Source organism: Neopsephotus bourkii, unplaced genomic scaffold (assembly GCF_033783945.1).
Source record: "Neopsephotus bourkii isolate Nb327-2 ecotype Australia unplaced genomic scaffold, CSIRO-AGI_Nbou_v1 NB_57, whole genome shotgun sequence".
Taxonomy (NCBI): Eukaryota; Metazoa; Chordata; class Aves; order Psittaciformes; family Psittacidae; genus Neopsephotus; species Neopsephotus bourkii.
Window position 1 is genome coordinate 132,664 of NW_026900574.1, and position 13,466 is coordinate 146,129.

Genomic DNA, 13,466 nt, shown 5'->3' on the forward strand with positions numbered 1-13,466 from the left:
GGTTGTGGAGTCTCCCACATTGGAGATATTCAAGGCCCGCCTGGACAAGTTCCTGTGTGATGTACTCTAGGTTACCCTGCTCTTGCAGGGGGGTTGGACTAGATGATCTCTTGAGGTCCCTTCCAACCCTTGGGATTCTGTGATTCTGTGATTAACTGGAGTTCCAATTCCTAACACTGTCTCCTGGACAAATTTGTGGGTGAACACTAGCAATCTGTATTTGAAGGAAAGCTTAACATTTGGAATAGTTAAAGCTAACCCAGGTAATAAATACTACACCTGTGCACAAAGATGTATTACACCAGGAACCAGGGTAGGAGATCATGCTTGTTTAAATGCCACAGATATAGGTCACCATTCAAATTGCAATCATACAATTAATATAGATGGTATCGTAGTTCAGTTGTGGCCCATTCCTAAAGGGAAAGGATGGTATTGGTTATGTGGAAAAAATGCTTATAAGATTCTACCCCCCAAATGCAAGGGGGCATGCACCTTAGGTGCTGTAATACCAAATTTTACTATTATCAACAGGTACTTTTCTGGGAACTGGATTAGAAGTTTTGCTAAATGAATTAAGCGAGGGTTTAACCCTTTTATTGAACAGCACAACTCATTTCATAGTTTTGTAAAAGGGCTAATTCCATCTTTGGGAGTAAGTGAATTAGAGAAGGCAATTGTAAATATCTCGGCAACCATAGAGGAAATGGAAAGTAAAAACATCAATATAATCCAGGCAGAACAACAAGAGATAACTAGCCTACCTAAGGTGATATTACAAAACCGAGTGGCTTTAAACATGTTACTGGCATCACAAAGAGGGGTTTCTTCCATAATCAATGAAAGTTGTTGTTCCTATACAGACTAAAGCGGCTTAATTGAAACAGATCTGGAGGAAATTTGGAAACAAGCTAAGATATTTCACGAAATGGCCATGGATGACACCTCCTGGGGTTTTGAAGAAACATGGAAAAAGTTAACTTCATGGTTACCCAATCTCTCCTGGTTGAGGCAACTGGTTGCAGGAATACTGGTGTTAATTATTTTAATATTGATTACTTGTGGTATGATACAATGTTCCCTCTGGTGTTGTAAACGGTCTATGATAAATTACGAAGATTGGAAAAGGAATGAAATTAAGCAACAAGTAGAAACGGGAAATTATTTCAAAAAGACTTTTGATGGTAATGGTAATATATAAAATGTTGCAAAAGAATTTGCAAAAGGACAGAAAAAGGGGGGAATTTGAGACAAAGGGGCACAAAATCACAAAATGGGATATAGAAACCTTTATAAGTAGTTTTAAGTAATGTTAAGTTTGATGGCTTTGTAACAGTAGCAATGGAAAATTACTGAGGTGCATGATACATAGAGAAAAAAAAATAGAGTACAGCTAGAGAACATACTGAGAATTCTCACAAGATAAATCGTTATAGTTGGCCTAGTTTTAAGAAAAACAGTCTAGAAGAACAGGACACAGGGATAAGGAGTATCTGGGAACTGCAGGTGTCCAGGATGGGCTACAGTTAAACTAACTGATAAGTAGGAGGATAGGAGGATTATTATGTCTCTGGTGCTAACGAACCAATTAAACTGGTATGAGCATCTACTGCGCGTGCTTCAAAGGCTGCCAGAAGTGATGAAGATTGTTGGAAGAAGTAAACGACCCTCAGAGACCACCACCACAATTCTGTACGCATGCGGGGAACTCTCTGGAAAATTATGGAATCCATACGTAGCCGCATGAATATGTATGTATGACCAGGGACTATATAAGGATGGCTTGTATAGCAATACGGGGACACACATTAGGAGGAGTTATCCCCCATGTCTCCCAGCGCCGCAATAAAGAATACCTGCTTGTCAGCTTGAAAACTTTGTTGGCAATTTTGTTTCTGGAGCTTTCTCCGAATCAGGTCCTGCAAGACGCAGTGAGTGTCTTGTAGAAAAGGTTTTGGTTTTACTGGTATACAACCACAAGAAGCAGGGGCCAACTTGTGGTTTGGGTTCTGCAAGACACAGTGGGCGTCTTGTAGAAAAGGTTTTGGTTTTACTGGTATTTGACTTATGCTGTGGCTTGTTATAGTTATGATTTTGGTCTTGTGATTTTGGTATTGGTGACAGACTGTTATATCTGCATTATTAATTGTTGTCTCTGTTTCAAGCGTTGTAACTCTGGAGTGTATTTTGAGGCTTACTACAGTGACAAATTTGGTCTTGTGATTTTGGTATTGGTGACAGACTGTTATATCTGCATTATTAATTGTTGTCTCTGTTTCAAGCGTTGTAACTGTGGAGTGTCTATTTTGTGGCTTGCTACAGTGACGAATTTGGTCTTGTGATTTTGGTATTGGTGACAGACTGTTATAACTGTGTTATTAATTGTTCTTCATTTGATACAATTTTTGTCTCTGTGTCAAGTGTCGTAACTGTGTGGAGTGTGCCTGTGGGATCCCGTGTGTTTGTGTGTGTGTGAATGCGAGATTAATAATGGGAAATCGGCAGAGTGGAGAAATCTTGAAAAAGAGTCCTTTAGGGTGCATTTTGGCACATTGGATAGAACTGGGAGAGTTTCCTGGGGGCTCAGTAAATAAGAAAATGTTGCTGAAATATCGTAACCAATGATGGCTGTTGTATACTTTGGAAGATCAGGAAAAATGGCCTAAAAATGGAACTCTGAATTATAATACATTGTTACAATTAATGTTTCTGAGGTGGCAGGGAAAATGGGATGAAGTAATGTATGCAGATACATTTTTCACTTTAAGAAGCCACCCAGAGTGGCAGACAGAATGTGATATAATATAGCTCTGCCAGATCCCTAATTTTGTCTTTGGAAAAGGACAGGGAAAAACAGAAAGCTAAGCTGGAGAGATGTTGTTCAGCCTCTGATATTGGGGGGGATGAGGATTAAAGTAAAAAAAAAAAAAAACCCACAAAAAAACCCACAAACAAACCCAAAGCCAAACAGAGTAATCAGGAAGATTAGGAAGGTTGGGGGATTATGCATCACAGGTACCTCTGAGAGGAGCACTCTTGGCATCTGCCCTATCTGTTACTGATAAGGAGGAAGAGGTTGCTGTCACTGGCAACAGAGCAGAAGTACTTGAGAATGTTAAAAAAGTGTGGAGAGTGTATGGGAATCAGAAACATGTAGAGAAGAAAGAGCTTAGTCATGCTATAGGCACGGCTACAGTGGCTGCTTTGGGACAAGTAGAAACTGGTGGAGGGACTAATGTGAGAGGATGAGGCAGAGGTAGAGGAAGAATGACAGGCAGAGATGAGAAATTGAATTCTCTTGTGGGATGGAATCAGTGTGCATACTATAAGGAGTGTGGATGTTGGAAGTGAGACTGCCCTGGGGGGAGTGCCGTGGGGTGGCTCCGGTGACTGAATTAGAACTAGACTGACAGGGACCTGGGAAATCTACCCTAGCAGATCGACAGATTAAATTAAAATGAGGAACTAGAGGAAATAAAGTGGAATTTTTAAGTGGATACAGGAGCAACTCATTCGATGTTAAATCAGAGGAAAAGAATTTGTGACAGATGTGGAAGTTACTGGCCACCAAGGAAAAAAAAAAAGAAACAAAAACAAAGAAAAGCATTTTTTTCTGAAACCTTTGAAGTACAAATTGGGAAAACAAATGGAAATTCATAAATTTTTATACATGCCAAATCCTCCAAAAATCTTTATTAGGGTGAGAAGCAACATTTAAAGAAGTCAAAATGGAATTAAGAGTCAAAAATGATCAATTAATTGAAGTTTTGAGTTTATCTTTAATTCAACAGAAAAGCAACCATGAGGACCTCCCTGAAATAGAAGAAATCCTTAATCAGGTATATATGGGAGTATGGGCATATGAAGTTCCAGGTAAGGAGAAAAAATCCTTTGCCTGTTAAAGTAAAAATAAAAGGGGGCCTGCCCAATTAGAATTAAAAAATATCCCTTAAAATTGGAGGATCAAAAGGGAGCCATTAAAGAAATCTGATGGGAAAAGTTACAGATTAGTTCAAGATCTCAGAGCAATCAACAAAATTGTGGAGTGTATTCATCCAGTAGTAGCTAATCTGTATACCTTATTGACTAAATTGAATACTAATCAGGAGTGGTTTACCGGTCTGGTCTTAAAAGATGCATTTTTCTGTCTGCCCCTGGCCAAAGAAAGTAAAAATTTATTTGCTTTTGAATAGGAAAACCCTGAAACAGGAAGAAGGATACAGCTCACTCAGAGGGTGTTACCTCAGGAATTTAAAAACAGTCTGACCATTTTTGGAAATCAACTGGCACTAGAATTAGAATTCTGTGAAGCACCCACCCAGACAGGAACTTTACTACAGTATGTGGATGACCTGTTAATTGCTACCAAAACTGAGAAAGAATGTGTTCAATGGACTGTAGAATTGTTAAACTTCCTGGGGCTAAATGGATACCAGGTATCTAAACTGAAGGCTCAACTAATTCGAACTCAAGTCAAATGCTGAGGTGAGTAGCTCAAGAAAGGACACCTTGAACACCGGAGCGAGGGGAGATCAGCATCCAGGAGCTTCAACTCAGAGCAACAGGAGCCACCGAGGGAGCCTCAAGTCCTCGACAGGACCTGCCCAGGAGCCGGCAGCTCAGCTGACGCGAGCAGCTGACTCAAAGGGGGTGAAGCCAGGAGAAATGGTGCTAGCCCTGACTGGTTAAAAACTTGCCCCAGGGAACGTGGTGAACAGAGCGGACAAACAGAGAGGGTCGAGGCAGTTTTTACAGCAGTTCGCGCAAGCAGGCGAGCGGGATGGTGAGCACTTGCCGTATGACCAGGGTCCAGTCTGGGAGCTCTGCTCTGGCTGCCCTGGCGGTGGCCACCATAGGCACCTAGACAGAGCCGATGAGAGGGGAGGCTGCAGTGCAGACTTCGGAGTGTAGAGAGTGCCTGCACTGGTCTGGTGAGGGAAAGGTACACAATGGGCAGGGCTGTACTCGGTGCTCCCTGGTGGAGGTCCTCCTGCAGCAGGTGGCTGAGCTGCGGGAAGCTATTAATAGGCTACAAGATGTCAGGGTAGCTGAGAGGAAGCAGGAATGCTTGCTCCCAGCCCAAACTGTGCATAGTCCTCAAGCTTCCACTTTCCTGCATGAGCTATCATGGAGGAAAGAAGGAGGTAGTTAACACGTGAAGCTGGGAATTGGTGACAAAAACTGCCAACAAAAAAGGAGGAAAAGGACAATTAAAAGCAAGGGACTTCCTCCTAAATCTGTTGTCCCCACGCAGAACCGCTTTGCTGTCCTGCAGGGGGCTCATGAGGAAACGCACTTCTGCCAGAAACAGCAGACAGATACACTAGTAAAAAAGATTTCTACTGGCGCTGCCAGGAAAAAGCAGCGGGTCGTAGTGGTAAGGGATTCTACTTTGAAAGGGACAGAGGCACTCGTCTGTCGACCTGACCCGGTCTCAAGGGAGGTGTGTTGCCTACCAGGGACACGGATCAGGGATGTGGCAGAGAGGCTGCCTGCTCTGGTAAATCCCATGGACTATTACCCACTTCTGGTGATACATGTGAGTGCTAGGGATATAGATAGTAGTAGCCTGGGGAACATAAAGAAGGACTACAGAGCCCTGGGAGAGGTGGTTAAGGACTCTGGAGCTCAGACAGTCTTTTCATCTATTCTCTAGGATACAGGGGAGAACCTAAAAAAGCTAGGAGGATTAGGCAAGCTAATAAATGGTTAAAAGGGTGGTGTCATAGTCAGGGGTTTGGGTGTCTTGAACATGGGACCAAAGTTTGTAGGCCAGGTCTAGCGGGGGCTGGTGGAGCTGGTCTGATAAAGAAGGGGAAGAACAGTTTTGGTAGGAGGCTTGCCAGACTGGTCAAGGAGGCTTTAAACTAGATGTGTTGGGGGAGGGGGGCATCATTCCATCCCAACACACCCAGTCAGTTGCCAGCACCTATAATAAATGCTTGGATCAATATAGAGATATTCCAGCTGCTCCAGCCAATGAGCCGGCTTCATTTGGAGCTCGGCTCAGATGCCTCTATACAAACACCCGTACAATGGGGCACAAACAAGAGGAATTAGAGATGTGTGCACGTCTACGGGGTTTGATATAATAGGCATCACAGAAACAAGGTGGGATGGCTCCTATGACTGGAGTGTTGGAATGGAAGGTTACAGACTCATTAGAAAAGACAGGCCTGGCAGGTGTGGAGGGGGAGTTGCCCCTTATGTTAGGGATAGGGTGGAGAGTATGGAACTCTGGAAACAGGTGAGCAGTTAACAGAGAGTTTGTAGGTCAGGGTTAAAGGGAAAATAGCGATGGGAGACATTACTGTGCGGATCAGTTACAGACTGCCTGATCAAGAGGAATCTGTGGATGAAGCACTCTATGGGCAGACAGGAAAAGCCTCACACTCACAGGCCCTCATTCTCATGGGTGACTTCAACCACCCTGACATCTGTTGGAATGACGGTACGGCCTAGCACAAGCAATCCAGGAGGTTCCTCGATTGTGTGGAAGACAACTTCCTTCTGCAAGTAATAGAGGAGTCGACAAGGAGAGGTGCCATGATTGACCTTGTGCTCACCAACAGGGAAGGGCTCGTTGAAAATGTGACGCTCCAGGGGAGCCTTCAATGTAGTGACCACGAGATGGTCGAATTTCAGATACTTAGGACAGTGAGAAGAGCGTGCAGCAAGCTCACTGCCACGGACTTCAAAAGAGCAGACATTGGCCTCTTCAGGAACCTGCTTAGTAAGGTTCCATGGGATACAGCCCTAGAGGGCAGGGGGGCCCAAAACTCTTGGTTGGTCTTCAAGGATCACCTGCTACAATCTCAGGAGTGTTGCATCCCAACCAGAAGGAAGTGCAGCAGGAGGGCCAGGAGACCTCCTTGGATGGATAAGGAGCTGCTGAGGAAAACTGAAATGAAAAAAGAGTCTTATAGAAAGTGGAAGCAAGGACAGGCGGCCTGGGAAGAGCACAGGGATGTTGTCCGGGAATCTAGGACCCAGGCTAGAAAAGCTAAGGCCCAGTTAGAAATAAACTTGGCTAGGGATATTAAGGATAACAGGAAGGGGTTCTACAGGTACATAGCAAATAAAAAACAGATCAGGGAGAATGTAGGCTCCCTCAGGAAGCTCTCAGGAGAACTATCTACACAGGATTTGGAGAAGGCTGAGGTTCTGAATGACTTCTTTGCCTCGATCTTCACTAGCAAAGGCTCTGACCGCACCATCCAGGTCTGGGAAGGCAAATGCAGGGACTGCTAGAATGAAGGCCTTGGGCCCACTGTAGGAGAGGAAATGGTTTGAGACCATCTTAAAAATCTGAACGTGCACAAGTCCATGGGTCCTGATGAAATCCATCCACGGGTCCTGAAGGAGCTGGCAAATGAAGTTGCTAAGCCGCTGGCCATCATATTTGAAAAATCATGGCAGTCAGGTGAAGTTCCTGACGACTGGAAAAAGGGAAATATAACCCCCATTTTCAAGAAGGGGAAAATGGATGACCCGGGGAATTACAGACCAGTCAGTCTCACCTCTGTGCCTGGCAAAATCTTGGAGCAGATTCTCCTGGAAGGCATGCTAAGGCACATGAAAAACAACAAGGTGCTTGGTGACAGCCAGCATGGCTTCACTAAGGGGAAATCCTGCCTGACCAATTTGGTAGCCTTCTATGATGGGGCTACAGAACTGATGGACAGCGGTAGAGCAGTTGATGTCATCTACCTGGATTTGTGTAAAGCGTTCGACACTGTCCCACACGACATTCTTGTCTCTAAATTGGAGAGACATCAATTTGATGAATGGACCACTCGGTGGATAAAGAACTGGCTGGAGGGCCGCACACAAAGAGTTGTGGTCAATGGCTCAATGTCCAGCTGGAGACCTGTAACGAGTGGTGTCCCTCAGGGATCGGTGTTGGGACCGGTCTTGTTTAACATCTTCGTTGCTGACATGGACAGTGGGATTGAGTGCGCCCTCAGCAAGTTTGCCGATGACACCAAGCTGTGTGGTTCGGTTGATATGCTGGAGGGAAGGAATGCCATCCAGAGGGACCTTGACACGCTTGTGAGGTGGGCTGATGCCAACCTCATGAAGTTTAACCATGACAAGTGCAAGGTCCTACACCTGGGTCAGAGCAATCTGAGGCACAGCTACAGGTTTGGCAAAGAAGAGATTCAGAGCAGCCCTGCGGAGAAGGACTTGGGGGTGCTGGTTGATGAGAAAATGAACATGAGCCAGCAGAGTGTGCTTGCAGCCCAGAAAGCCAACCGTATCCTGGGCTGCATCAAAAGGAGTGTGACCATCAGGTCGAAGGAGGTGATCCTGCCCCTTTACTTTGGTCTCGTGAGACCTCACTTGGAGTATTGTGTGCAGTTCTGGTGTCAACATAAAAAGGACATGGATCTGTTGGAACAAGTCCAGAGGAGGGCCACAAGAATGCTCAGGGGACTGGAGCACCTCCCATATGAAGACCGGCTGAGAAAGTTGGGGCTGTTCAGCCTGGAGAAGAGAAGGCTGCGTGGAGACCTCATAGCAGCCTTCCAGTATCTGAAGGGGGCTCATAGGGATGCTGGGTATGGACTCTTCATTAGGGACTGTAGTGATAGGACAAGGGGTAATGGATTAAAACTTAAACAGGGGAAGTTTAGATTGGATATAAGGAGGAAATTCTTTCCTGTTACGATGGTGAGGCACTGGAATAGGTTGCCCAAGGAGGTTGTGAATGCTCCATCCCTGGCAGTGTTCAAGGCCAGGTTGGACGAGGCCTTGGGTGACATGGTTTAAAGCGAGGTGTCCCTGCCCGTGGCATGGGGGTTGTAACTTGATGATCTTAAGGTCCTTTCCAACCCTAACCGTTCTATGATTCTATGGTAAACTATGCCATAACTACAACTTCAAAGGTAATAGAAGCTAAACCGTTACCCTCTAACATCTCAGCACAAAAGGCAGAAGTAATAGCCTTGTCTAGAGCCTTGGAGTTGGCAAAGGACAGGCAGATAAACATATGGACTCATTCCAAATATGCCTTTGGTGTAGTTCATGCACATAGAGTAATTTGTAAATAATGAGGACTTTTTAAATACCCATGGAAGACAAATTAAACATGCAGCAGAAATTCTATGATTGTTAGAAGCTCTACAATTACGCAATGAAGGGGCTATCGTACATCAAAGAGGTAACTCTGATCAAGAGATTGGAAATAATTTGGCTGATCGTGAGGCTGAACGGGCAGCAGAAACAGAAAGAGTTGAGGTGATGTCCTTAATTCATGATGGTAAACTGGTAATTGAGGAAAATAAACTTAGGTACTCTCAAGAAGATATGAAACTAATTGAAGACTTGGAAGGACAGGAAAATGAAAAGGGTTGGATAAAAATACCTGATGGACAAGTAGTGATCCCCTATAATCAATTATGGAAGTTGATACAAGAACATAACAAAATACACTGGGTAAGTAATGCCTTGTATAAACATTTAAACAAACAGATCATAGGAAGAAATTTCTGTACCATAGTGCAATTAGTGACAAAACAATGTCAACTATGTCTGAAAAATAACCGTAAGACTGAAAACAGGAATCAGGTAGGGACAATTGGAAAAGTGAATTATCTGAGACAACAGTGGCAAATAGATTTTTCTGAATTACCTAGAAAATGAGGTTATTGATATTTGTTGATATTAACAGACACTTTTTCAGGGTGGCCAGAATCATTCCCTTGTGGAATAAATAAAGCAAAACAAGGGATTAAAGTATTATTTAATGAGATAATAATCTCCTCTTTGGGTACCAGAGGCAATTTCTTCCGACCGAAGCTCGCACTTTAGTGCAAAATTGTTACAGGAAATTAGCAAAAATTAGAAATTGATTGGCAACTACATGTTCCATACAGGCCAGTAGGCAAGTAGAAAAAATGGTTCATCTGATCAAACAACACATTAGTAAAATATGTCAGGAAATGAATTTATATTGGTACCAAGGTTTACCACTGGCTTTTAAGAATTCGAACAAAACCTCAATCGAAATAAGAGGTTAGCCCACTTGAAATTTTGTATGGAAGACCATATCAGTCCCAGTTTAAAGGAGAAAGTCTTCAGGAAGTGGGGGAAGGCTATCTCTGACAGTTTCTGATCAATCTGGGAATATAATTGGAGGAGATGAATAAGAGAATAGCAGGGACAAGAGCAAGAGGTGTGGATTATCTGATTCACCCTTTCAGATCTGGAGACTGGGTTTATGTTAAGAATTTTTCAGGAGATCCTCTACAGGAGAAGTGGAGCGGACTGCACCAGATATTATTGACCACCTTTACAGCAGTGAAGATAAAGGAACAACCTGCTTGGATACATTATTCAAGAACCAGAAACACATCAGAACAGAGAAAAAATATGTCATGTTGAGTCTTCAGGACCCACACATATGAGACTACATCGATCATAATTTGGACTTGTATAATAATAGGCATATAAGCATGGAATCAAAATCTGTATCTGAGATTGATACAAAATGTTACTTATGTCTTAAACAAGAGTGATTGTTGGATCTGTACTCAGCTACTTAAATCAGGAGAGAGACTGGGTATTCCTTTAATTGGCCTCCCTATCACCTTTAAGACAAATTGGAATAGACTGTTCGTACATAGATCAAAGCGGAAGAATTACTACTGATCTAAAGGAAATATGGAAACAAGTTAAAATATTTCATGAGGTGGAGCAGGACAACACCTCATGGGGATTTGAGGAAATTTGGGAAAAATTAACATCATGAGTACCCAATCTCTCCTGGTTGAGACAGTTGGTTTTTTTACCATATTTGTAATAATTGGAATGGTTGTAATTACATGCATAACGGTCCAATGCTCCTTTTGGTGTTGCAAACAAACTATGATGAACTATGACGAATGGAAGAGAAACAAAAAAAGCATTAAATAGAAACAGGGAAATACTTCAGGAAACTTTAAATAAAAATGAAATAATTCAGTTGCAAAAGAATTTGCAATAGGACAAGAAAAAGGGAGGATTGAAGAGGGGGGTTGATTGAAGAATAGGGTTGTCAATAAGTAACCTCTAGATGTTAGGCTTTGTTAGCAACTATAGAGAAAACAAAATTACTAAGATAAGCTTTGCCAGAACCACCTGGTGGTTACTGATAAGAAATAACCACCAGCGGTCTGAAAGCCCACTACCACATTTCTGTATGCATACAGGAGGCATTGTCTAAGAAGTATGATGCAATGTATGTAATCTAATGAATATGCGTGTTTAAGGACAATATAATCACGGCCTGGTTGATGCCTGGGAGAGACACGCTTGGAGGAGCCACAGTAAAGAATACCTGCTTGTCAACTTAAAACTTTGTTGGTGAATTCCTGGAGTTTTCTCCGAATCATGTGAAATGAAGAAACAAAGTGGGAAAACTCTACTTTCCCTATAGGTATTCTTTAAAAAGCTGGTCTCCACCCTTCCACCCATATTACAATGGTATGTCTCCCCTCAGAATTAATAACATAAGTTTAAGGGTGAATCCAAAAGCAACAAAATTTCTGAAAACATAAATTTATAATAAGGGACACTCCACAAGACACTCCATAGGTTTGGTCTGAGAATGCATTCCTGAGAAATTGCATGGCCTATGTAAACTGAGCACACCTGCTTGCAGTGCATGTTTTATGGTTGCAAATAAATAAATGCATTTTACAACAATGAAAAAGCAACTCTCTAGCAAGACTAATTTTAATATTTAATGGCAGCATTACAGAATTTGGAACAAAACATAGCAAAAGCCTAATTAAGTTTCTAAATGTGTTACTTCAAACAGAACACCAAGGAACTTGATATTTGTAGCAAATGGAGAAGTGACTGAAGAATGAGCTAAAAAAGGAGTGATAGGCAAACCAAGAAAAGCAAATACATTAAAGCTGATGAACAGCATCTAGAAATTAGATGTACTGGAAAAAATTATCTCTGAGAAATCTGAAACATCATGTCATCTCTGTAAAGCATGCCATATCTCTTCCAATATTCAGCAGAGAAACTACATTCCTAAACATATACATTACCATTTACTATATATGGTTTCAAGTTTGTTCTTGTCTCACAAAACAATATATTTTTGTTGAAAAATTATAACTGCACAGCGGAGCCTGCATTATTCTAGCTAGTACACAGTAAAACTTTGAACTTAAGCCAAAACTGTTAAAACATCTAGCACATCAAGTAAAGAAACCATTTTAGCTTACTCACAGCATTATATTCCTACTTACAAGTATGCAAGCATTCTGTTACAGTAGTGGCATCAATCAGGTATCCATTGCATAAATGACAGGTTATATGGACATTAATGTCCCAAAGCTTAATCTTTCTAGTCATCATCTTTGGTATCTGTAAAAAAAAATAAAAAAACCCAAAAAAATTAAAAAAAAATCACCCACACATTACATAGCAACTCAGATTTACTGATGAGATAAAAGTTGTTTCGGAATAAATGAGCAATTATAATTCACCTTAACGATATGCTCATGTAGATAGTTTCAGGTTCTTGTATATTTATGTATATATTTTGAGTACTAAACTTTTAAAAGTTTATAAAAATAAATGATGAAATAATTAAAATCTACACTAACTTACACGTCAAGGTTTCAGAGTAGAAGAGTGCTATGTAGCATAATTAAAGCCATTTTTGTCAGAGAAACAAAGGATAGAAAAGATAATACACACATCTAGACAAATATTCATTTAATGAATGGAGAATAAAAACCAGATATTTTTTGGTAAAGAAAAAATATATATCTAACAGAATTCTCTGATTATACCTAAGGAGCAAATAAACCTGGTGATAGTTTAACAGAACTTGCAAGAAGAACACCAGAAAACTCAGTAGTTGTTTAAATAACTATCTTGAATTAAGCTGTAACAGTTATTTTTCTCCTTCTTAGCAGCTAGTGCAGGGCTGTGTTTTCAGTTTTAGTCTGAGAACAACACTGATAACACACCAATGTTTTAGTCGTTGCTAGGTAATCCTTACTCCAATTAAGGACTTTTCAGTCTCATGCTCTGCCAGTGAGGAAGGGCACAAGAAGCCAGTAGGAAGCAGAGACAGGACACCTGACCCAAACTAGCCAAAGGGGTATTCCATACCACATCACATCATGCCCAGTACAGAAACTGGGGGAGTTACCCAGAAGGCCCAAATCACTGCTCGGGTCAGGATGGGTATTGGTCAGCAGGTGGTGAGCAATTGTATTGTGCATCATTCACATTTACTGTTTTATTTTTCCCCTTCCCTTTTTAGTTTTATATTCTCTCCCCTTGTTATTTCCCTTATCATTATTAATAGTGGTAGCAGTAGCAGTTTTGTATTATACTTTAGCTATTGGTCTGTTCTTATCTCAACCTGTGGGATTTACATTCTTCCGATTCTCTTCCCCATCCCTCTGGGAGCAGAGGGGAAGAATGGGGGAAGTAAGCAAGCAGATGCATGG

The 13,466-nt window shown here is 41.9% G+C and overlaps 1 protein-coding gene across 3 annotated transcripts in view; it reads right to left on the reverse strand.

Moving 5' to 3' along the window:
* The window catches only part of LOC133212111 (polycomb group RING finger protein 3-like), an 88,352-nt gene extending 75,956 nt beyond the window's left edge, over positions 1 to 12,396 (reverse strand). For all 3 annotated transcript variants that reach the window (XM_061353170.1, XM_061353178.1, XM_061353183.1), the window contains exon 1: positions 12,249 to 12,396. In XM_061353170.1, the coding sequence (XP_061209154.1) occupies positions 12,249 to 12,357 (109 nt within the window). In that variant the 5' untranslated portion in view covers positions 12,358 to 12,396. The remainder of the gene's footprint in view (positions 1 to 12,248) is intronic.
* Positions 12,397 to 13,466: the final 1,070 nt, after the last annotated feature.